The sequence below is a fragment of the Camelina sativa genome, chromosome 5, assembly GCF_030686135.1.
Source record: "Camelina sativa cultivar CO46 ecotype springtype chromosome 5, ASM3068613v1".
Taxonomy (NCBI): Eukaryota; Viridiplantae; Streptophyta; class Magnoliopsida; order Brassicales; family Brassicaceae; genus Camelina; species Camelina sativa.
In genome coordinates, this window is record NC_141884.1 from 12651708 (window position 1) to 12678395 (window position 26688).

Below are 26688 nucleotides of genomic sequence, written 5' to 3' on the forward strand. Positions count from 1 at the left end.
CTGTTGCACGTAGTGAAATATTTGTTTGAGTTATTATATTTATGAATATATTTATTTAGTATAATATTTAAACTTATATTAATTTGAATTCATCAAATTTATGAAATTTTAAAATAATAATTATTTCGCCATAAATTTTGAATTGACATGATGACAGATCTGGATAGAATGTGAACCGAATTAGTGATCATTAGATTTTTATCATAAGCTCGAACTATCAAATCAGATAAAAATCGTAAAAAACTAAAATTACATGAACCAGATAATTTAAATAAATTTGTTAACCCGGTCAAATCCGTCCGCTAAGCCATCCCGCAACAGGTTTAATATTTTGAGCCGCAAAATGTCTTTGCATCCATCCCGCTTAAATTTGTGAGATCCGTGTGGGTTACAAATGCATTTCAATAAATCATTTTCTCTAGTATATAAAATATATTTAAAGCTTAAACTTAATTAACATTAATAAAGTTATGTGATAAAGTTTTCAAAAATAACATATTTATTTTTTTTTTTCAAAAACACAATGGCATATAGTTGTAAATAATAAATCTAAATAATGCTAAATAGCTAAATGTGTCTCGAGCTCTCTGGCGGCGACAAATCAACTTTTTCAAGAATGTGCTTCTCTATTAATATATAGAGGATTACTAAAACGAAAAAAACTGATAAGTAAAATTGTTTTTTTCTAGTCTCGTAACAATTTATTTGGTGCAGCGTGTAGACAAATCTTATATAATATGAGAAGGTTTTCTCCTAACTTTGCATAACACGACGACATTTGGCAGAGTATATACTCTAAACCTGTCTTCACTTCTCAATTATTAAATTCTTTTAATTCATTTTTCTCAAATTACATACATTATTTTTCATATTCACTAAGTTTAAATGATATTTCTGTACTAAAAAATATATTGACATTTATATATGCAATGTCCTTTTAGTAATTAGATATAAATACTAATCATGTGCAAATAATGTCCTTTTGGTAATATTTTATACAAATACCATAACATTAAATCAACATAGATTTTATTTTAGAAAAAAATTAAACCGAAGCTATACATGGTGAAATATGTAGCACATACATTCCGGGATGAATCTTAGGTTTGCAGCTTCTCCCCATAATAAAAGATACAGTCCAATGTAGTTCAGTTTCCGTCTTGGGTTCATCTCTTCTTCAACATGCGGTGACCTACAAGTGGCAACAAGAGAATATGACTTGATGGAATAGCTAGGCACAAGGGATCTGTAATTACAAGGAGGAGGAGCCTTACCATCTTTCGTGCTTTAGACCCAAGAATTTGTACCATCTTATGTAGTTTTCCAAAAGTTTATTCATCACTGCGTCCAAGGTTTCCGCCTAGTCTTATATAATATGAGAAGGTTTTCTCCTAACTTTGCATAACACGACGACATTTGGCAGATTATATTTTCGACACATGTCTTTACTTCTCAATTATTATTTTTTTTTAATTTATTTTTCTCAAATTACATACATTATTTTTCATATTCACTAAGTTTAAATGATATTTCTGTACTAAAAAAATATAATGACATTTATATATGCAATGTCCTTTTAGTAATTATATATAAATATTAATCATGTGCAAATAATGTCCTTTTGGTAATATTTTATATAATTACCATAACATTATAATTTTGCAAATAAGAAAAATTTAAAATTAATAATACAATTTTGGACAATATATATTTCCAATAATTAAAGAATTAAATAATAATATCATAATTATGGATCAATATAATGTGATGGTTATTAAATTCTTTACTAATTTCAAGCTATACAAATATTATAATATTATATTAATTATTTGTTGACAAAAAATCATAATATTTGTTTCACAGTTTTTGTGCCAAAAGATCAAATCAATTTGTTCTAAAATAATTTAAAGATATAAAACAATCTGATATTTTATTTTTCTTTAATAGTAATCATTAACACAATTTATTGCATATTAGTTTTTTAAAATGTAACTCCCATGATGTTTGAAAAAATTTAAAAACAAATCTTTCATCATATGAATACACTTTAATGTATTAACTGCAATACAATTTGTGTTTTACCAAAAAAAAAAAAAAAACAGACAAAACCTTTGTTATATTTATTCTTTGAAATGTAACCATAACTCGCATGATGTTTGACCCAAAAAAAACTGGAAAACCTCTCATACTACTACAAATTTATCTATAAATAGCTAGACAAAATCTTCATCAAACATCATATTCTACCTCTCATAATTTTCTACATTTTGTAATATTTAACCTTTTCTTTATGTGACATTTGTAGGTTTTAAAATAAATAAGTTTAGTCAAAATTTTCTAATTTAATGTTTGGTTGACCAAAAAAATAAAAATAAATAAGTTGAGTCAAAATTTTGGAGCATATATAGAAGTGAACATGGTTATTTATTAGAAAGAATTAGATGAAGAAGGTCTTAGGCACATAACACATTCTCACTTGTAAATGTTGGTAAATGTTGTTTCTAATGCCTATTTTGTATATCAATATTGTAATTTGGTTTTCTTTTGATCCATTTGATAAAGGGATTCTTACATAAAATGCCATTTATTGAGCCAAATCTTTTGTTTTTGCCATTTGTCTCAATAATTTTCAGTTTTGCTATTTTTGCCATTTTTAAAAATGAAATATTTCAGAGTTTTTTTTCATAAAACACATACTTCATAACATAAACTATACCCTAAAAAAAACTGGAACCTAATAAACCCAAACATAATGTGTAAATTTATGTTCTTAAACTGTTTCAAATACTATTACACTTTAAATTTGTTCCTTAATATTACAATTGTGTTTGTATGTATTTATTAACTTTCTTTCTGATAACCATTTCCATAGTTTTTTATTTTATTTATAGGTTATGACTTCGGATGAGAAAGGTTTTGCGATAGTTTAGGGTTTAGGGTCGAGGAAGATTTGGACGTCTAAGTGATATATATCTCATTATATGGGTTTCCAAAGCCATGCAATTCTTTCAAATTCAGTTTTACCCGCAAACAGAGCAAGGCAATGGATTTGATCATGTGTGCAAGTCGAAAGATCCAAAGATCACCCTAAGCTAATCTCAATTGCATTAGTTATCTAATTAATAAAATTAATTACACAGAGAATGAAGGAAGAGCATGAGTTTCGGCTCAAGAAGAGGTTATTCGATAAATTCAAGCTACTGCCTCGCTCTTCTTGGAGGTGTCTGGTTTTAGAAGATATTGATGTTTTATACATTATATTAAAAGCGGACAAACTAACACATAATGTCCATGCTAAGCCGTATTTTATTTTATATGTAATCAATGTTATTTTTCCCAACATAAAAAATATTTGTACGTCTTGATTGTGCATCAAAACAGGAAGAGCTCTATAAATTATGGGATACAAACTAAATATTTTAAAGTAACATTTCATATTAACTAAAAAAATTCAGTTTAATGCTTAACTAATCAATAGTAATTCATTTAAGTGACTAAGAATATTTATTTAAAAACAAAACAAATAACAAACATAATAATTTATCAAAACACAAAATATAAAACTTTAAATATTTTATTAAATCTAAAATATGTTAAAATTAATATAAAGTTATCTCGCGCATCACGCGAGTCTACTTCTAGTAATTTATAAGTTTGTATCGCAAAAGTAGCAATTTCAAAGGGTTGCTCTTTCTTTTGCGTTGTGGTCTTCAAAGTTATATCGCACAGTACAATGGCAAAGGCTTCGTTCATTCTTTGCAGTGAATCACGAGACAACAAGTATGAGAAATTATCGTCAATATTGCACTTTTTTTATTTGGTCTTTGTTAAATGTCAATACTGCAGTTTTTCATGTCATACCTACAAATAATCAACAAAACTTGACCATTCTGCTCTTGTTTCGACATCACAAAAGTTTGTTACTGATAAAAAAAACATGTGGAATCTTATTCAACCGTCCTAGTTTTTAGTGTGTATCTCTTTATTACTCGAAGTCTCGAATCCTAACTTCAATAAGACATAACAAGATTTATAACTATTAATTGTAACAACAATGTGCCGAACAACAAAAAGCTCATTGAGCCTTAATTTGTATTGGTAATATTCCTAACGAAAGCGTCGATGTTAGAAACAGACGAACCGCTTTCCGCAACAGCTCCTCGACTGATGTCACTGAGGTCACAAACCCTTCTTCTCATCTCCTTCCCTTCTTCACTCTCTCTATCCATAAACCTCTTCACTACTTCCTTGATCTCCTCTCTCCCTATCAACAACTTCTCCTCCTTCCTCTCGATCCTCATTCCGACTCTCCAGTCCTCAACAATCATCTTTGCGTTCAGAAGCTGATCCCAAAACAGCGGAAACGCCAGCATCGGTGTACCCGAATATATCCCTTCCAATGTTGAGTTAAACCCGCAATGCGTCCAAAACCCACCAACAGCTTTGTGACACAGCACACGCAGCTGATCGCACCAGCTCACCACTACACCTGAGCTACCTTCAAAAGCCTCCTTCAGCTTCGACTCTCCCCCACGAGCCACCCATAGAAACCGAACTCCACTCTCTCTCACTCCTTCAACTATCTCATCCATCTGAACTTCAGAGACCGAAAGAAAACTCCCTTGAGATATATAAATCACAGAACCTTCTGGTTGCTCATCAAGCCACCGGATATAATCAGGATCACTACCTTCATTCCCAACGCATAGTTCTTCAAATGGTATTGAAGGACCGATAGCATAAACCGGGATATCGAGCTTGGAGGTGAAAGCCTCAATGGCTTTAGGTTCAAGTTCACAAGCAGTAGTGAAGAGAAGACACTTAGCTCCAGGGAGCTCATCAAAACACAACTTAGCTTTCTTGAAGAGTACGTGGCTGTAACCCTCAAATATCGGCGGCAAATCCCGGAGTTTTGTCGGAGATAAACCGGGGACATAATCAAGAACTTCATCCCCTTTAAGTTATAGCACAAACCAAGATTCAACAAGAGTCCATATATAATAGCAGTAAATACTAAGTCTAGAAAATGGAACTGTTAAAGTTAGATAGCTAATTCAGTGATGTTTACCTGATGGTTCGGTCAGAGCATGGCCGTGACTTATGAGTAGATCAAAGTGAAGAAAGAAGGAGAGAATCGTGGCCGACATGGTCCAGAGAGAAACCACCGGAATATTCCTTTTCTTTCCGACACGTACTGCCCAAATACAGTAAGTGTCGGCGATGATTGCACTCGGAGGCGGCGAATTGAGTCGGTCAAGAAGCTTCTCGAACGGCTCCTCTAATATTGTGTAGACGGCATCTATGAAGCTTATGAAGTCATTGGCACGGACGAGCTCGGAGGGGATGAGATTCGGGAGAGTTGCGAAGTGGATCCGGTCGGGTTTCTGGTCGGATCCGATGAACCCGAGCCATTCTTCAGTGACGACGAAAGTAACGTGGAGGTCAGGGTATCGACGGACGAGGCGTTTGCAGAGGTTCATCATTGGGTTGATGTGGCCTCGACCAGGATAAGGCATGGCCACCACATGGCGGAATTGGTTTGGTGATGATTCAGTTGGATCCATAGGGTGAGAAGTGTATGATTCTGGTTCGTGTGGGTGTGTCTGAGGAAGTGAAGACTCGCTCTACTATATCTACGGTGGGACGAGTCGTGATGTAACATAATACAAAAAAAGGTGGTCAAATGTTTGGTCATTTGGTCTGCCGTATACGGCATGCAACTTTTTTTAAAGGCATAAGTGGTTACAAATTAAAATTCGATTTTTCTATCCTACAAAAGGCAGACAATTTTTGTTTTGTGTGTCGGGGAAGATTTGGCTACCGAACACCGATTTGGTATTGTAGTATAGTTTAGTGATGACTGGTTGGAGTCGTATATAACTGGTCGGACCGAGTTTTTCAAAAAAAAAAAAAAAAAACACTATTGTTACACAAATGAAAACATACATATTTTATAATTGCATTGATTTTAATTCTTCACTATAATCGTTTGTTTTGGTATATTATGGTCATTTTTATAATATTTAAATATTTAAACTAATGATTGAATCATTTTTTGTAAACCTTTAATTATGTGTAGATAAACAAAGAAAGGTTTTCTTCTTCTTTTTTTGTCGATAGAGCACACGGGATCTTTTACTCGATTATCAACAAGTGGAGTCGGACACTCGGACTGTAATGCTTAGGGATAGCGTCAAGGTGAACAACATATAAAGAGATTCTATTAAAATGAGAAAATACCAGTAAACTAGAAAAAACAAACTCTAACTAGTTAAACTTAAATTTTGTAAACCCAAGATTTATCACTTTTAAGATTTTGACTCAACCCGGACTATGAAAAAGAGATGGTTCTTGGTCAAACTGATCAACCTACCGGTTTGATCCGTTTTTTAAAACTTTGGTTTAACGAAGATAAGTGTCAGACACTCAGACCCCAAAATGAAATTGGGCTCGTCCTTGTTTTAGTCCGGGTATATTAAACTCATCATGTCAAAACAATGGAGGTGGTCCACTTGTCCAAACATTGTTTAAAATGTGAAAGTCACCAATTACCAAATCCGAAGCCATAATTGTTAAATTGTTCTTTCTCAGACTAAACAAAGGCAAACACTATATAGTAATGGGCCTCTATATATATCTCGTCCCATCGATGGGTTTGCTGCATTATCTTTTTTCCTTTTTCTCTTTTAAACTCTAATTTGGGAAGGGGACCATGGTCGACGACACTCAGATATAATTTCTTCAATGATGTTGTGGTATGTCCTCCCCGTAAGTACTCGTCCCCGGCATGTTGTATTTGCATTCATGCATGTTCAGATGAGAAGATGAATTAAATTAAATTTAGTATTTACTAAATAAGAAAGAGTTTACTGTCTATTTTTTTGAAAAAGACTACGTCAGGCGATTTTTATAGCTGATAGTATATGTTTTCCATAGGCGATTTGTATTTTTTAATGGTCTAGGATCTCTAGGTAGGTACCACATTCTGTCCAGCAGGTTTTTTACATTAAGATTTTAGGTTCTCTAATATAATCACAAACTTAAGTTAATTATTAATTAACATGCTTCTGTCATGTAAACAATTTAAAAATCGCTTATGTGAAAATATAATTTTGTTTCTTTACTTATTACTTCAGAGCCAGAATGCGTTAGCGCACCAACGGGAAAGTTCGTTGAGTGTTGTGCATAAATTAAGTAAAGGCAACAATTTGGATTTCTTTGTAAAACCTTAATTTTTCTGCCATTGTAATCATATAATTTTGTCTGATCACCCTCTCAGCTTCTTGTTAAAATTAACTTATGTTCGGCATAAAGAAAAATTAGTTCACACATGGCCAAGAAAATAAATTTGCGCACGTGGATGGAGCACATGCACGTCTACGTGTAACTAGTTAGATGTATACATGCGTCTAACTTACTAGTTTCTAGTATACTATAAACCTTAAGAGAGAGCTTTTCAACAAACTAACTAAAAAGTTGTTACGCGTAAAGTTAAAGATAGAGTATTATCTCAATAATTATATCATATACATTATATGATTATGACAGTTATAAGTTCACTGGCTTGGTACGATCGTCAAAAACAAGTTAAAGGTATTTGAAAATTTTATATAATTGCAATTTGAAAGAACATGATCGATTATTTTTAGCCATTAGATTCTTTCCCATGTCGACAGCGACGACAGGGAGGATTTTGATAATTTTATTTCGACTACTGATCACATGAACACTAGCAATAGATAACATAATCAAATTCAACACCACCACCTCCTCTTTTTTCTAATTTAATTTTGATTAATTAAAATATATATATATATATATATATATATGGATTAGTACAAAAGCAACAGTAGAGGCGACTTTATGTTCTAACGTGTAGCTTATGATTAATCAAATCAAGTCGGTCGAATAAATCTATTGAGAGTCAAATCGTAAAGGTTGAATCATGTAGATTTCCCTTTTTGAATAAAATGTAGATTGCAACTTGAGGTTTTTATTATTACTTCGATTTCAACTTCAGTTTATCGCAAGTAGAAACAAAATCAACATTTTTAGTATTAGTAAAGTTGATTCTCGAAAAAGTATAGTGTTGCTTTTGCATGTGTAGGACTTTAATTAACATAAGTTTAATAAAGATATTTCATATCTGAGACTTTAGTCTATTCTTAAACTAATCCTTAAAAACCATATTGTAAATTCCTCTTAATTTGAACGCGACAAAGTTTTGAGTCGGTTTGCTTGAGAAAAAAGTGTAGTCGGTACTTGGTAGAGCAATTTCTTGGAGACTTAAAATAAATTAAAATTTGGATTGGAATTAGATCTAATTTTCACTGTTCAAACGATGGGGGAAAGAAAATTTTGGAAGTGAGAAACCAAATTAAGAGAAAAAAAGGAAGAAAAAAAAAAAAAACAGATCTCTAATCCTAAAGCTTCTCTAACTACATCTCATCACCATCACATGCATGCATTTAACCTTTTGACTTATACTACTTTCCTTACACGAAACCTGTTCCCATATTCTCTTTTTCAACATAGCCAAGAAGTAAACTTGTCGAAACTTCACTGAGTTTTTTAACCAAAGGAAATTAATAAACTAAGTCCAAAGAGATTCTTGCTTAAGAGGGTCTTGGATTTGCATTTGCATCTGCATTTGCATTATGCTGCTTGGAGATGCAAAGTTAGAGTTGAACTGCCCAGAAGACATGGCATAACCTAAGTTGTTATTGTTGTTGTTGTTGTTGTTGCTGCAGTTATTGATGTTGTTGTTGTTGTTTTGTAGCAAGAGAGCCTTGTGGTCTTGGTCTAGTTCAAGAACATGATGATGAGACTGTAAGGTTGGCTCATTTTGCATCTGAATGCAAAGAATCTCGGCTTGAGCCACTGCTAGTTGCATCTGAAGCTGCGAGACTTGGTTTTGTAAGTAGGAGATTGCTCCTACGCATCCGTATACCGGATCTCTAACTCGTGCGTTTGCTTCGAAAACCAGGCTATTCACCGCGTCAGCTCTTTGATGAACCGGTAGCTCCTGTGAAAATTTACATAAACCATGTAACCATTTTTTATATATATAAGATTCTAGGTAGCATATATAAATTCATATATGTTTATATAGTTTTTTTCAAGCATAATTAATTAACCAACCAATTCAGAATAATATCAAATTAAGTTAATAAGGGTTGTTGGAGTAAAATATATTTATATGTATTAAAGAAGTTTGGTATTTGACCAAACACACACTGAATGTTTTGGAAGAGAGAGGGGACAACTAAAGAAGCATATGCAAAATGTTTAAAGCTTTCAACGAAACAAGATAACCAAAATAGAATATAGTTATGGGGAAATGGGAAAGAGATGAACCTGCAACATTTTGCTAACGTTACTTGCTCCGAAGACCTTATGAACAATGGCAAATTTGTGAGGATCGTCAGGAGGAAAATAAGGAGCAAAGATGCAATCTTTTGCACAGCGTCGTCGAAGAAGCTTACACGAAGCACATGGCGATGATCCCGGACCGGCCATATTCTACTATGATCAGGATCACACCAATAACAGGAGTTGGAATTCTTACAAGTTACTAAGTATGGAGTTCTCTTGTCCTTTGAGAATAGAGAAGGAAGAAAGAAAAGCTTAGAGTTAAAGGGAGAGAGTTGTGAGAGGTGTGTATTTATAATAGGTTTTTGAAGGCTTTCTTCTAGAGAGAGCGAGGTTGGTGTTCACATGTGTTCATTTAATTCTAACTTTAAATGTTTTTTTTTTCTTTTAACGTCTTAACTTAAATGGTATATATATTTTTATTTAACTTGAATATGAAAACACTACCTATATATAAATCCATGTAGTTTTCATATTCTTCTTACGACAAGTTATATTGTATTTCCTTTTAGCCATAAAATTCCTCTAATATGCTCTGTAACTATCTCATATTAATGCTTTTCTCGTTACAATTACATTAACTTGTTACTTTATTGTTAATTAATCTAAGGTTTTCATTATATAAATCCCTAATTCATCTACTTCTATAATATTTATTTCTTTACTACTTCGATCCGTATGTTTCATAATAAGTGATGTTTAAATAAAAAGAATGTTTTGTTTCATTTTATAGGACCTATTTATATGATGTTTTCATTCTTTATATAAAATTTATTGTTATTCTATTGTTTATAACATTTAGAATTCTGCAGTTTGTTTTTCTAATTGGTTAAATTTTTTTAATGATAACTAACAAGTTATATTTTAAAATAGAGAAAACAGAAAATTAAATGAAGTTTTAATATATGTTCCGCAACTTTAAACATCATATAAAATAAAGGTGAAAGAGTATATCTAACCTAATTTGGTGTCTAAAAACTCAAAAACCTCAGTAATTAATTGATTATTAGTTCACTACCGTCGACAGTTTTTTTTTTTTTTTTTGGCAGCATACTGTCGAGAAACTAATCACGAATTTTTTTGTACAGCGTCATAACAGTGTATAGATCCTGAATTCAGACTATAATATGGACGTGTGTACACACATTAACGGCTCAGAAAAGACGTTGGCAATGACGTTTCTGACCTTAAGAATGAAGATTTTAACTCTCATTTTAACATGGTAAAACTAAATTATGAGAGAAAAAAAAAGAAGAAGATGTAGAAGTGAGCACCGCAAAGGCGCGTGATAGGTTGGCGTCCGATGCATAATTAGAAGTTTCCCCACGTTGTCCTTTGACTCTTCTCTTCTTTCTTTAACACACACGACAGTCGTACCATTACTAACCTCTCTTATCTTTCTTTATTTATTTGTATTCTAGTCTCTCGATATCTTAATCTTCTCTCTTTTTTAAATTACAAAAGTCGAGGAGAATGAGATGGGTGGTCACAAAGAAACATATTTATTAGGTTGTGTAATTAGAAACTTTGGGCAACACGAAAAAATTAACGCAAATGATTTTACAAATTCAAAATGATCGTGTATGTTTAGAGGTAGGTTTACACAAGAACTCACTTGATGATCTTACAAATTCGAGAATCGCTTGCTTAAGGAAGTGAGAGAGAGAGAGCATAACAACAGAATTTTTTCCAACTTTCTAACAACTTGGATCAAGCTTAACTGTATAGTGAACAACCTCCAAACCAGTTGGTTTCAAATCGTGGTTCTACTTGACTAAGATCACCACTGAACTAGCTCATGCTTGAGAGTTTGATTATAGCACCTTCTTAACCACATCTGATTGAGATCATCTCAACCAACATCCACAATAACTTTCGTAGTTTTGGAGTTATCATGACAAAGATTCTATATTTTATATTCGGCTTTGAAAAAAAGTCTTAGCTAGGGTTTAAAGTTACTGTATTTGCACAATAAAAAATAATTCATAGAGACTAAAAAAATCACCTCAAATATATATCTCTTTTTCTTATTCACGCTTTAAGAATTTATCCAATTTTTTTCGAATTTACAACACTAACAACAAAGTAAAATTAAAAACCGCTAATACCATACATAATAGGTTTAGTTTTAATTTTATCACTAAATTATGCTGACTTGATATCATATTTAGGCCGGAAATGAGAAGAACAACTAAAGTATGTATACGATATGCGTCAATCCACTAATTACCAGTTAACACTATTAAAAATCATAATTGGTCATATTACATGCTTTGAAAACAAACATTCAAATGGCGGCCTATATTTGACTTTTCCTAACACAAAAAGAAAAACGAAACAAAAAAGTTGGCTAGGCAATTACTTAATAAAATAAAAAAATGAAAAGAAAAAGAAATAAACTTAGAAGAGAGAGAGAGTGGGTAATGTTAGGATAATACACTATGGAAGTGAGAATGACATGAAACCCTAATTAGGACCGAGACTCCTTTAGAAATTGCCTCCAACGTGAATGTTTGTTGCCTTGAAAGACATTCACATCAAAACTTCAACCAATCTCTCCTTCACACACACTTCCTTATTAATTAATACATACTCTCACACTATTTTAATCTTTTGTAAAGTGATTATGAGAATAATAATGTTGGGAGCTAGGCCCGAGTTTTTATGGGAAGACATTGATTAATTAAACAAGAGGAGGGACTGAATTAAGAACTTTGGGATAGTTATCATTATTTTCTCCCCCGATTTTAAAGAAAAATATTAAAAATCGGGACAGAATCTCTGCGAAGCATCTTAGGTCAGCGACTTCGATGCGTAAAAAGCAACATTTGTTTTTATCGGATTACGGAGAGCCAAAACTTAAAAATTCACAAACTCTTATCTTTGCTGATAAACCTTGTTTTATTTAACTAAAACCAAAGTAAGACAAAAACCATGGTAAACGCCTCAATTCTTTAACTTAAAGAAGATATCAGACTAATGGTTTTTTCTTGGCACCACAAAATCACATTAATGTTTATCTAGCATTAACGAATGAGTGTGGCTTCACACATTTCTAGTAAAACATAGGTTTTGTTGCACAATAGCAGTCAAAAAGTTGTCTTGCTTTTACCATTGGCTTGAAAACAAGATTAAATGTCTCCAGATAAATACACCAAGTAGAGAAGTCTTTATTTATAAGGTTAATTGTAGCTAGATTTATCAATTTAGATTGATATACATGTAGAAAGTAAGATTTTATAGAGAGAATAAATTTTCAGAATATATAAGTGATGGATAATAAAAGTTGTGAAAAGTGTGAGTAACTACAAATTTGAAATTTGTTAAAACATACAATGAATGACATAGTTAATAATATGGATGTTAAGTTTAGAGGTGTGATAAAATATTAAGGGAGATGATGGACTAATAATTAATCCATTAAAATCCACAATAAGACAGACGTTGAACATCGTTGTGAACAACCTAAATAACCTAATTAACGTCCAAAAGTTGTAGTCTTGTAGATGTAGTTTCTTTTACACAGTATTCAAAGACCTAACCTTTTTGAATCCAAGAAGAACAAGTATTTGTGCACTTTTTCTTCGACTTTCTAGCCAAGCCCCATATGACTTCTGTCTATCTACGTACCAAAAACATTAAGACTTTTGTCATGAAAAAAAAAAACAAATTAGACTGTGTTGGTTAATATATAAATCTTGTTGTTGTTTGAAACGGCATTTTAACGTTGTGGTTAGATGCTCTTTAATAGAATCCTTTTAAATATACATGTTCACTTATCTTTTATTTTCTGAGGTATATAAAACGATACATAGAAATATAGGCATCAAATAATAGTTTCAACGTTTAATCTAAATTGATAAACTAAAACTTTAAATTTGAGTTAAAACACAAAATATTCGACTGATGTTATTCATTTTCATCAACAAAAGGAAATTCAATTTTGATTAGAGCAAATACAAACTAAACATTTTCTTATAATAGCAATATATTTTTATTTTACAATAGAGTTAAAAAAAAAAACTTACGTGATTATGTTTTTTTTTTTTTTTTTTTTAACCTCTTACGTGATTATGTTATAAGGATTTTTTTCAAAAATACATGTTAATCAAAGTATACGTAACACGTGTACAATAGCCAATGCAACACTATAATATGAGAATTGATATGTAGACTTAACTAACATGACGATTTGTCGATCACTAAACTATCATGGTTGGTTCACATATTCTGTAGTTCTCAAACATATATGTTTACCATATTGATATAGTTTTGTATTTATACTAGATTTTAACCCGCGATAATTTTTATTATAATTTATATTTATGTTATATCTATTTGTTAAATATTAGATATCTTGTAAATAGAGTAATAACTAAATTTTCCAATTATTGTGCGGATAAATGTTTATATTATTTTTTTAACTTGCAATACACTTCATGACCATTTGTTTGTCATATTTAGTTTGTTTTGTTTAGTGTTTGAGATTCTATTTTGATTTTTAGTTATTATAACAAAAGATAAGGGATCTAAATACATAATAAGTAATTTATATGTTGTGATTAAGTCACATTTTTCCTAATGACTTAATTATTTTACACAATCTTAGTTAAATTAACTTGATTTTATGTCAAATATTCTAATATTAGTAGTGTTGATAAATAAATAAATGAGGATTTAACCCGTATTAACATAAATTTAGTAATATTTTATTAATTCCAACATGTCCTCTATATAACTCATCTACTATATAACTACATTACAGTAAAACCTCTATAAATTAATAATATTGGGATCATGATATTTTATTAATTTATAATGATATTAATTTATCTATTAATTAATAATAATTATTTTATAGTATAAATTAATAATTATAAATTTATATATATATATAATTTATTGTTTAAATTTTAAAAATTATTAATTGAGATAATTTTAGCAAAATAAGATTAGCCTTTAGGATGTTATCAGTTTAGAATTGAATTTGTAATATTTAGAAAAAATTATTGATAATAAATTACATATAATCTATAAAACTATCAAAATGAAAATTGTGCATATGTAGAAATTGAAAACTTTAAAAAAACTTAGCTATATTTATGACATGTTATAAAATATTCTCTATCATTATAGTTTGAAATTACAACATAATAATTATTTATAGATATGGGTTTTAGAAGAAAATTAAAAATTTTAAAGCATATGTATATCAACATATATATATATATATACTAGATTAGGACCCGCGGTATACCGCGGGACAAACTATTTATAACTAAAACATTTAAATTATAAATTATATTTGTTGATTAAATATGTTATAATTATATAATAATTGTTAGTTTGATGGTTTAAAGTTTAAACTATATAATACTGCAATATAATTTATTTTTTACATATATATTTATTAATCAATTTAATTAGATATGTCTATTCTCGGATACCGATAGTGATTACAAAATAATGAAATAATTTTTTACCCATTTAACACCAAATTAATGATATTTTAAATTTATATAAATATCGACAAAACCTGTTCCGCTATATAACTCCGTCCCGAGATATTTTAACTCGCACTATATAGTCTTATTTTTAATATTTATTGTTTTATATTATAAATATTAGAATGAGTTGATATGTTATTTATTAAGGTTATAATCATTTACATTTTATAAGATTGGTGTTTCTTATAAAGTTTAAATATTTATAATACTTGAAATTCTTAAAATGGTTGAGTATTTCTCATATTTGAAGTTTCGTAAAAGTTTAAATATATTATTAATATTTTAAAGGTTTTCTAACTTTTTCTTAAAGTTGAAATATTTATAATATTTAAACTTATTTGAAACTTCATAAACATTTAAATATTACTAATATTTTAACATTTTATAAAGTTTAACTTTTTAAAATATATATATATTTATAGTATTTAACTTTTTAAAAGTTTTAAATATTTATAATATTTAACTTTTTAAAAATCTTTAAAATAAAGAACCGGAATAAACAAAATAAAAGTTTTTTAAGTTTGAATGCTTGATAAATCAAGCTTTCTACTCAATTGTATTATGAATCATTTTGGTTTCTTTTATAGTATGACTCTGAACTATTATCCAAATTTTCTTAGACGATGTGGGATATTGCACTTGTATTTTTTTATTTATCTATTGAGTAATATATGTCCGTTTTTAAAAATTTGTATTACATCATATGCAGTAAATAATCACAATTTTTATTAACTAAATGCATTATAGAATAATTCAAGCTAATTTAAATATAAATTCAAATAAAAATGAAAGGGAATCATATATTTATGTTTGAATGAGGTAGAAAGATTTCCTTATTTTTTTAAATCTTACTAATAATTAATTTTAAAAATTTTGGTAACTAATAAATTCAATGCATTAAATGTAAAAACTTTCCAAAAAGTATTTTTGAGCAAAAACTGCTACAAAAATACTAGTATAGATATATATTAACATGATTATTAATTTATGATATTATTGAGACCATATTTTACATGAGAATTTTCAAAAAAAATATTATCTTATTATCTTATTAAATTTTGATATTTTTTTACACTGGTCCAACTTGGGACAAGCAAAATTTATTAATTTATAGTGTTTATTAATTTATAGAGTATTAATTTATAGAGGTTTTACTGTATATAGTATTTTAAACTTTTTTAATTTTACATATTTGTAAAAATTAAAAATTTTATTAAGTTTATATATGTTAATTATAATATTTAAGTAAATGTCAATCGAAGTTTTTCTTACGTTAAGAATCAAAACTTACAGGTTTTGAAAAAAAAAAGGAATCAAATTGTTGTTTTCTTTGTTTGCAAAAGATTCAGATATATAATATCTTCAAAACACAACAGAATGTGTAGGTAAATATATGATAATTTTTATTTCCATATTGATTGATGTTATTTATTTAGTTAGAATGAAATGTAAAATATTTAGGAAACAAAATCTGTAGTAATGTTAGTTTTAGAAATTTTTTAAAGGTTAATGTTGTAAATAACTTTTCAAATAAACAAAACTAAAAGGACATAATACAAAATATATTTCAAAAATGTTAATTATAAGAAAGACGAGTATAAATCATCAACAATATTACTCATACTTAATGAAGGAGATCGAAGATACATGCATCACTTTCTAACTATTGATCTTGAGAGGGATTAAGTGAGAGTCCATTGTGTGAGTATAATTAAAATAACAACATAAATCCAGAGGAAATTAATGCAAGACCCACAAAACGAGATCCGACACAAGGCTAATTAGAAAACCCTACTTAATGTCTGAAGAGATTCTTAAAATAAATGGGGTTTTGATAAAAGCCTCAAGAAAAGTTTCAACCATCACATTAAATGAATTCCACATGAGTCCAAGCTTTCTAACCACTGTTTCCCAAGTAAAACTCCTCTCTTTTACTCTCATAGCTTATTTATCTTTCACTAATCAATTTACTTTTTACATTTTTGATTAGAAGAAAATATATACTAATATCAAAATATTGTAGTTGTCCCTTATATATATAAACTTTGCGATGGCTAGAATATATACGTCCAACAAAATTTGATCTCCAACCTAAATTGATCACTATCTTAATTCAAGAATCTAAACCTTTTTAGTTAAAATAGAAAATATCATCTACCAAGAAAAACATACTCCATAACCCTAGAAACTATAGTGTTAGAAAGTGGTTATGATTCTTAATAATATATCAAATTCATGTGGTGCATCTAAGGAATGTTTTTAACCCCAAAATAGCGGGGACATGCATGAAAAAACCATTTGACTAGTTTGTGACCATCGCCCACAATAATCTCTACAAACATATTCGCTTGATATCATAATTTTGTATATATTAATTAATGAGTAAGTTTATTCACAAAAAGTTATCAACTTGGATGTGTTAGGCCCCCACAATTAATGTATGATGCATCAGATTTCTCTAGAATTGTCTTCTAGCCGCTCCAAATTGATATCAACTTTTATTAAAAAATAGTATGCATCTCAAGATTTGCCAACATATTTGAACTAATCTAAAAGTGGTTCAAACTAAGTGCCCAAATAACAATCAACCCCTTAATAAGGCTACAAGACCAACAGTCAACTAATTTATTTTTAGCTGTTTAAATGTCAAATTCTTAATCAGTAAAATGAATGATTATATAAAAGAATACTACACTTATGATCAACAGATATTTTCTAATGAATGATTGCTTTGTGACAAAATTTCAATATCCTTGCCAACATCATCAATGGATGAATTTGTTTAACTGAATTTTCAGTGTTTATAACTTTATATTTTTTTTTTCCCTTTTGTCTAAGTTTTCACGGTAACTTTCGAAGTGTCATAACTCATACAGTATATGATTTTGCTTTTTATTTAGAGATAGTAAAGACATATAAAATTTCTTATTTTTGGAAAACTAAAATCTAAAATTAAAATACCTAACTTTGTATTTCTACTTATTTAACCCACAACAATTTGAAACTATTCAAAGTCCGAGTGGAGAGCTTACGTACGATCATAAAATCTATACGTACATACATCGGTACATATATTTACTGGAAGGGTATTTTCTGCATTATTGCTAAAAAGGAAAATATAGAAAATAAAAAGGACTAAGCTAACAGGACCACTCTAGAGGAGGAATAAATAGTTTAGCTAGGTGCTAATGGAGAGATATATTTTAGAATTAGAACTGTCACATTGGGAAGTGGTTCGTCTTGCTAACGTATTATAGATTCATTCATAAGAAAGAAGAACTTAATAATTTTTCTCTAAATTACTTTAATTAAAAATTAAAATGAGAACAAACTAAAAGAAAGAAGAGAAAAGAGAACAGACATCTTTGAGCACCTCGGAGAAAAATAAGCATGTGAGACTCGATGCACATCATTAAATGCCTTTGAGATGACATGGAAGATTCGGTTCTCGGTATTTGCTCTTTTGTTTCTATTTTTTCTTACTTACTTACAAAAAAAAAAAAAAATTAAAATCTTTGGAAACGGTGGGGGGGGAGACAAGAAGCAATGTTTGACTGAGTTCAGTAAATTTTTATTAAAGTCTCTTCTGTGTTGTTGAAGAGGTGGGAAATAAAAAGTACCTGAGGGTTTGTTTTTTTTTGCTTAAAGTTTAGTTGAGTGAGTGAAAGAGATGAGTTTCTGTTTTTGTCGGGAAATAAATATAAGTCTGTGTTTGTGTAACTGTTAGATTCTGTAAGAAACAACAAGAAGCAATCTGAATTACATCAGAGAGTTTCGTGCTAATCCGTGGACTTGGACTCTAGCACTCTGCCGCCTCACTCATCTTCCAACTATCAGTTCGATTTTGTAAAAGTTATATTTTCCAAAAATAACTAATCCCCTATTTAATAAAAGGAAAGTACACAACTTCAAATTTGTAGATTATATAATTTTAATAGTAGATTACAAATGGATTATAAAAAATTTGATATTAATTTGCTACAAGATATATGTTAGGTGTAATCCATGTAAACTGTTCATTTTCGGAATATATTTCCAAAAACAATAAACAGAACTGATTTCCAAAAACAATAAACAGAATATTTCCTTATTAATCGTGATTCCTAATATCTTAATCTACGAAAGTTACTGTAATCACGGAAGAATCTTCAAAACTGCCAATATAAATAATACAAATCACCTTTCACAAAAAATACCTCGCTCATATTCGCTCATATTCATATACCTAAAAAAAAATGACTATGGTTTCACAATAAAATTACAATATAAATTATAATTTATATAGAAATTACAATATAAATTAAAAAACTTCAACCCCGTACTCTAGCACGGGTCTTAATCTAGTAAAGATAATAATTGGCCATACAAAAATGGATATACTTTAAAGATCCACATAGAAATGGTGGATACGTAAGAAAACCCTTTAATAAAAATAAAATATATGGTGGATACATAAGATATGGAAGAGTTACTTATTAATTATAAAATTTTAACGAAGCTTTGTCTAATTATTCAGTTGTTCTTCTTTTAATTTGTATTCACAAGATAAGATGCAAATTATTATATTAGTCTATAACAAAGCTTCGTCGAATTATTCAATTATGATGTGGTTGATTTGCGTTCCCTTGAAGAAGCTAGACTCGATCTTCGATCCTGGGAGCAACTTACAGAGGTGGATGACAGTGATGAGGATGGTGATACAGAGGAGGATATTTTTGGTGATGTTAACCATCTGGTTGCAGGGATCAGCAATGTTAAAACCCTTCACTTATCTTCTGATACTCTTGAGGTCAGTTTGTTTTCTTCCTAGCTTCTATTCATTGTTTCAGTTTGAAAAGTTCTAAAGTCTTATTTTGTGTTATTCGATCATATGTTTGTTTTGGTTGTCACGATATCTCATTATAATCCAGGTGTTTCACTTGTGCTGTGATACAATGCCGGTGTTTCGCAACCTCCTTACTCTATCTTTTGAGAGTGACAAATATATAGGCTGGCAAGTGGTGCCACTCCTCCTCAACCACTCTCCAAACCTAGAGACTTTAGTCATCAAGGTATCAATCATCTTCACACACCAAAATTATTTCTGTTTCTTTGCTAGATTTATTACTTTACTGCACATGATGAATTGGCTTGTGCTTACTTTTTAATATTGTATTGTATGCTACATGAGTATTCGGTTTTTGCTTTCAGGGTCTTGTCCACCAAGTTACAGATATGTGCGGAGATGCCTGCGCTTGCATCCCTAGGAGGAGGACGAAGAAGAAGATGAAGATGGATGAGGGTGTATGCTGTTTATCGACATGTCAAGTGAAGGTGCTAAATATTTCAGGGTATCGAGGTACTTGCAGAGAGTTGAAACAGATGAGGCATTTCTTGGCAAATTTGAAATGTCTTGAAACTGTCAAGGTTGGTGTTAAGGTGAGTCGCCGGAAAGAAAACGATGCCGACAATAAGTACATGAGGATCACCGATGCTCTTAGGAAGCTTCCAAGAGTTTCATCAAACTGTCAGATCCATTTTTTCTGACCTTCTCGTTTCCTCTTTTTATTTAATTTGTTGCTAAACCGATTAGTGGTATTACTTTTTTTTAACTGCATAAAAGTGTAAAAATAGAGATGACTGAGTGAAGGAGAAAGTAGAATACTAACCACTTAATGCTCTGGAACTGGACCTAATGATTCTAGACGCTCCTGGAAATCAAGTCAATGTGAGTCAATATATAATGCACATTTCTGTCTCATTCATCTTATGCAATACATGATCAAACTCCACAGAAAAAAAAACCAAAGAAAGGACATTGGCGATAGGTTCCTTTATATACTTAGCTTCATCCTTATGTACTTGCATCATATTTAAACTAGGTTTATTAATCACTTTAATCAGCCATTTCCTCTCTCTAATCAAAGGTATCTTATATATGACAAAGTTGAGGTCGACTTACCACAAAGCACAAAGCCTCACCTGCAGGATCCTAAGGAAGTGCTCCTTAGATATAGGGATAGAAAGTAAAAATCAAAGCGTTGCCTGCATTAATGGAAATAATAAGTTAAAAGGACTAAACTCAACTTACAAAATTCTTCATCAAAGCTTAAACAGAATAATGCTTCAAACGGTACACAATGATGGAGAAATTCCTACAGTTGAGAGAACATCACAAATACTCTATCAAGTAATCCATCTCATCTGCAACTAGCTATCAAAATAATTTTATAATGGGGAACATCACAACTACTCTAACCTGCCACATCATGTTTGAGTAAACAAAACCTGAAGTTGTTGTAGAGGAGCCATTAGCTTTCTTCCAGGACTCGTTTTTTACCAAGCATCTGAAAACCAAAATAACTCAGTAAGCAATTGGATTGAAGGAAAGAGACCAATAACTTTTGACTGCATGAGGTCTTACCCTGGATGTGCAATTATTAATAGACACTGTTCTCAGGCAAGGCAAACCTGCCTGAAAGAATATATGAAGGATCAAACCTTCCCTGTTGACAGATTCACACAAATTACAAACAAGTTCCTGAAAAGGACATTAGTTTGAGTACATGTTTAAGTGTCTTCTGCTTTATTGTCCTACTAACCATTCGACATCTGAGAACGAATGTGAAAACATTGTATTTTATCAGTTTGAAAATACCAAATCCCTGAGTTTACTACATTGGCCGTAATCAGTTTGGAAAAAAAAAACACATACACTAGGCACAGAGTCTCCTAATCAGTTTTAAAAGAAAACAAAAACACATACACTACTAGGCTCTACACAATACAAAGTCTCCTGCTCCCTACACAGTCAAATACAGACTCTTCTCTCATCTCTATGTCTTCTTCTTTTCTTCTTTCCTCCTCGATGCTTCCTCTTGTGCGTCCTTCATACGAGCATCCAATGAAGCAGCAATTTCACATAGGACATCATCACCTGGGAACAGTAGTTATGCTACAACAATTACTACTATGCTCCACTTACAATGTTTATACTATCTATGCTACAATACCTACTCAAACTACAATTATACACATCAATGTTTATATTACAACAGTTAATACTATGCTCTAGTTGCAGTGTTTATACTATCTATGCCACAATACCTACTCAAACTACCAATTATACACATCAGTGTTTATACTACTCAAACTACCAATTATACACATCAGTCAGTTTAAAGAGAGGAATTACATACCAACATCATCGATTAGCTTAAGAAAGGTTTGTCTTGAAGAGAATAGATTGATGTCTAATTCAAAAGCAAGACAATAACTCTCCAACTCAAACTGCTTACGAAGGACAACAATACTTATGTTCACTCTATGCATGCAACAACTTTGTATCCGACAGAGATTGGTACTGTTGCTTCCACCATGAAGAACTCGCTCATGAGGCGCAAAGGCATACATCATAATTGACAATATGCTTCTATAGTATGGACAATATACTTCCAGAGTACTCAAAAATGTTGTTCCCTCTTTGATTGCAACTTTGTGGTTGAATCAAAGATGATGTACTCCTCCTGCACACATGAGAAATTGACTCATAAATTGGTGTAAAAAATCCACAATTCACCATGTAGTTGATACCTTAATATTTTCACATAGATTGCAACAATTTTTCTTACACATGATCGTTGATATTATAAACTAAAAATCATATAGATTTTCATTTGAAAAAACAAAATATTATAAAAGTCTGTTTTTATAAAAAGAATTTCTGAAGTAGTACACAATTATATACAGTACTAAGTATTTCTAGTAGAAGAAATATAATTTTTTATTTAGAAATCAACAATATCAAATGAGGAAACTAAATCTTATATAGAAACTGATTTTTCCAAATATATATATATATATATATATATATATATATATTAATAATTTTGCTTAAACATTTTAAAACTTAATAGCATTGATTGTTTTTCACTTGAAATTTACAGTATTATTTTGTAGAAAATGTTACAAAATTACATTCTATTTATTTATTGTTTATTGTTTGGGTTTGAATTAAAACTGCTTACATTTGACGTTTTATTAAATTAATAGCATTAAATATTTTCATGACAATTGCCCTTAAATATTTTCATGTGACTAATCACACAAATAGCTATGTCATTTGTGCACTTCAAATTAAAAATCAGACCCCACTAAACTTGTTTAAACATAATTAAAAGAGGACACTAAATTCAACAATCCTCAATAATTTTATTTGATCTTAATTTTTGAATTTAATGAACGAAAGCAAAGCATATATAACAAAATGTGTTTATTAAATTTGAAAAATTGGTATTTTTAGTCCTACAAAAATTCTGTTCAATTCTATTAAAATGTTGAAAAAGATATTGTCCATTTGCGTTGACAAAAAAAAAATGTCCGAATTAAAGAAACGGTTTGAAAATCTTTTTATGTTCGTTCCTTAAAAAACTGTAGCTTATTCCTCTAATTCTCATTCATTTAGATTCTATTATTTCTATTCAAAATGCAGTTGCTTACTTCAACCGGTCAAACAAACAAAAATATTGTTTCATATCGTCGTAACACACCACTACGTTTGAAATTTAGTAGACTTGTTGCATGATCTAAAAAGGTTAAACAGAAACTATGACACATTCAGATTTAATTATGATAATATAGAAACAAAATTTTGAAATATATTGAGTAAGGAAAAAACCAAACTTAAAAATACACACATCATTGTAAAACATTATAAAAAGGAAAAGAATAGTTAACATCGTCAATTCTTACAACTATTCTTATTAGTGTTACAAAACGAGGTGGAAGAGAAAGCATTTTACATAACAGAAGATGGAAACGCAATGAGAGGGAACTTGCGGCAAACATGGATACCAATGGCTTCAGCAAGATCAGATTCAACCCCCTTTTGGACCAGCCTCTACCCTCCAGTCAAATCGGCCTACTAGGTTGGCTACTGTCACCTCTGCCATTTTCACCTAACCCGAGCCTTCCATGTTCTCCTCTTCCCCAACCATAGACCTAAGATTGTATATAGCCAAGTCACATCATTTTTACAGTTAAGATCTATCTCAAGCTTAAAAACAACCCAGCCATGGCTCGATCAAGAAACCAGATGATATAAAAGTGAGACTTTAGATACAAGTTCTAATACCTCTCCTTCATTGGTTAATGCTGTCGAATGCCATTATTCGCCCACAGCGATATCAACCTAACACATGCATTTTCTATAGTAGACACTCGGCAGCTTTAACATAGGCCTTTACAATTTAAACAGCAGAACGCATCGGTTTCAATATGAGTGCTTAAACCAGAAATTTCAGACCACATACCAAAGTGAGATCATCAAGGCCTTGTACTGGAATAGGATGAGATCTCGGCTGGGTATTTCCATTTCCAAGTTGTCCATATTCATTATTACCCCAAGCCCACAAAGTCCCATCTTCTTCAGTGCCAAATTATGTCACCGGGAGGCCACAAGTCCACACATAGCCTTCACGGGTTAGAACAACAGAGTGAGTACCTCCTGCAGCTACCTGTTATAGAAACACGAGAAAAGATGGTTTAGACTGATAAAGACCATTAAAACTTGAGGTAAACTCCGAGAGTTTAACAGCAAAAGTTACCTGTCGGACTGTAAGTCAAGGATTCATTCATGTATTATCAGATGATCACTTGGTATCTTCATCCGTCGAAGTAAAATCAACAGATTCGATCCGATCTAAGAGCATGTTAATATTCACATCACAAAAAAACATGTGTTTCTGTTTACCATTGAACCATATAAACATAAAGAGAGTTGCTTGACTGATGTAAGAGATCTCATGAGCTTTTCAGGGCTTTTGCAAACAAGCTTCACATTCGCCTCAACCACCTCAGGCGAATGTAGTAAAAATGAAATGTCTCTTCACAGGTTCCTATCAACAAAGAAATGTAAAAATGGATTTAAATATTAGTTGTCATGTTTATAAGAAGAGATCAACAACAATTATAGAGAAAACAAAAAGCTTAAGAACCTAAACTTATATACTCAGATACAAATAAGAACAAAAGCTTAAGAAACTGGATGACAGAAGACACACGTTCGACTGTTTCGTTTATTTCTATCCCCAACCCATCTTTCTCAAGAATCGGATCCCAAGTTGATTTTGATGCCTTCTCAACCTCAATGTAATATAAATCATTACCAGCTTCTACTAATCCAATCAACTCAAATATTAGGTGGGGGATATAGCTGAGTATGAAGCAGAGTTATACAAAATCGATATCCTTATCTTATTTACTCATATTACCTATCATGAATTTCCTATATTATTCAATTAGCTACAAGAATGTAATATACAACTATGACAAAATCAGATATCGTTGAATGCTCTAAGAATGTAACACAGAACGTCTTCTGGTTTAATCACCGAAGAAGACGACATTGTTCTTCAAAAAACCCTAAAATTCGATTTTTGAGGAACCCAGAAGCTGAGAATCCAAATTACATCGACAGAGAGTAGTAATCAGAGATTAAAAACGAGTTTCTTATGGATGAATCGATTGAAAACTATGGATTTGAGGTGTGTGAATCGCAGTTCCGTCGAGAGAGAGGGAGTCGCAAAGAGAGAGGAGAAGGAAAGTGGGAAAAAAAAAAAAAATTGTCTTTTCTATTTTCTCATTACCCATTTAAAACTTGACACGTATGAGTTGCTCCCGATAAATAGGCTTTATTTATTTATTTTTGGATCATAAAATTAGTGAGCAAGTTGGTCTTACTCTTACAGCGTTGCTGCTATTACATACTAGACTGATCGATGTCTCAGAGATATGTCAGCTCTCTCACCCAACAAGCTAGTTCTTAAGGGAAACGTTATCTCCATAGGTTGAAGTTTTTAGATCTTTCGATTATTTTTGGGTGAATTTCAGAAATTTATTATGATTTGTTATTAAAAATCTCCTAAATTTAATTTAAAACCATGTATTTTTTTTTTACTTTATACTAACTTATTTCTGAAGTTTAGAAATTAAATACCTAGACGGGAATAAAAGTCTAATACCCTTTACCATTAGATTTGCGGTTTTTTTATAATTTATTTTTTTGAAAAAAGCTTGCCACATATTACGATTGACCAAGTTATTTGTGCTCTATATATGATATAGGTTATGAAAATAATTAATTGTGTTACGTTTTGCTTGGTTTGTTAGGTTCAAAACGCAGCTCGTAGTGAACGACTGTCATATAATACAATTGGAGTGACCCCGTTGTTGGAATCTCACCTAAAGTTGACATTTCCCTTTGATAAAGAGACCTAGAGTTGACATCCCCACACATCTTCATGAAATCATGCATGTGAGTTAATATATCGATCATAGAATTAATATATAACTTGCATAAATCATGCCTGCCCTTAATTAACATCTATAGATAGGTGTTTAATTTTAAGCGTTCGAAAACATGACAAGTTGGGTTATTTTGTATAATCTTGTCAGAGAGATTTGGTGTTAAACGCTTTTTTTCTTTGAAAAGCTTGGTTAAATATTTTAGTGTTTGAAACATGCATATAGTTGAGTATATCACAAAGATCTTTTTTTTTTTTGCATAGATATTTTTTTCAAAAAAAAAAATATATCTATCAAAATGGACTATTGTATTAATATTTTCTCAATAAAAAAAAAATTGTATTAATTCAAAAAAGTTTAGATAGTGTAGAAAAATACAGTTTACCCAATTATATTGAAAATATAGTTTACCCCGTTATAATGAATTGGAAATTATAGTTCATAAAGTGTATTGAAAATTGAAAATTATTTACCCAACTATATTTTCCCCATATAGTCCCGATAGTGTATTGAAAAATACAGTTTA

General features: G+C 30.7%; 2 protein-coding genes, 1 long non-coding RNA gene, 1 other non-coding gene and 1 pseudogene across 7 annotated transcripts; 1 reads left to right on the top strand and 4 right to left on the bottom strand.

Annotated features, from left to right (window-relative positions):
• Positions 1-818: 818 nt before the first annotated feature.
• On the bottom strand, positions 819-1702 carry LOC147943661 (uncharacterized). Its single transcript, XR_015598035.1, has 2 exons — positions 1275-1702; positions 819-1192 (listed from the first exon to the last, which is right to left on the bottom strand). It is a non-coding gene; the product is annotated as an uncharacterized LOC147943661 (long non-coding RNA).
• A 2262-nt stretch (positions 1703-3964) lies between these two features.
• LOC104786656 (UDP-glycosyltransferase 87A2) lies at positions 3965-5758 on the bottom strand. The gene is made up of 2 exons (XM_010512101.3): positions 5069-5758; positions 3965-4954 (listed from the first exon to the last, which is right to left on the bottom strand). The coding sequence occupies exons 1-2, from the start codon at positions 5562-5564 to the stop codon at positions 4086-4088; spliced, it is 1365 nt and encodes a 454-aa protein (XP_010510403.2). The 5' UTR covers positions 5565-5758; the 3' UTR covers positions 3965-4085.
• Positions 5759-8274: 2516 nt separating this feature from the next.
• On the bottom strand, positions 8275-9639 carry LOC104786657 (LOB domain-containing protein 12). The gene is made up of 2 exons (XM_010512102.3): positions 9358-9639; positions 8275-9025 (listed from the first exon to the last, which is right to left on the bottom strand). Exons 1-2 carry the CDS (start codon positions 9517-9519, stop codon positions 8594-8596), a joined length of 594 nt encoding a protein of 197 aa, XP_010510404.2. The 5' UTR covers positions 9520-9639; the 3' UTR covers positions 8275-8593.
• A 9819-nt stretch (positions 9640-19458) lies between these two features.
• Positions 19459-20619, top strand: LOC104789178 (F-box/LRR-repeat protein At2g29930 pseudogene; annotated as a pseudogene). The gene is made up of 3 exons (XR_015598058.1): positions 19459-19668; positions 19790-19930; positions 20070-20619. The product of XR_015598058.1 is annotated as an F-box/LRR-repeat protein At2g29930 pseudogene (transcript).
• A 2939-nt stretch (positions 20620-23558) lies between these two features.
• LOC104786658 (uncharacterized) lies at positions 23559-25520 on the bottom strand. 3 transcript variants are annotated; one of them, XR_015556771.1, is made up of 5 exons: positions 25328-25520; positions 24464-24754; positions 24170-24373; positions 23992-24097; positions 23559-23858 (listed from the first exon to the last, which is right to left on the bottom strand). It is a non-coding gene; the product is annotated as an uncharacterized LOC104786658 (transcript). The 3 variants fall into 3 exon arrangements; XR_015556773.1 differs by having other exon boundaries at positions 23992-24048; positions 25328-25507; XR_015556772.1 differs by having other exon boundaries at positions 23992-24064; positions 25328-25466.
• Positions 25521-26688: the final 1168 nt, after the last annotated feature.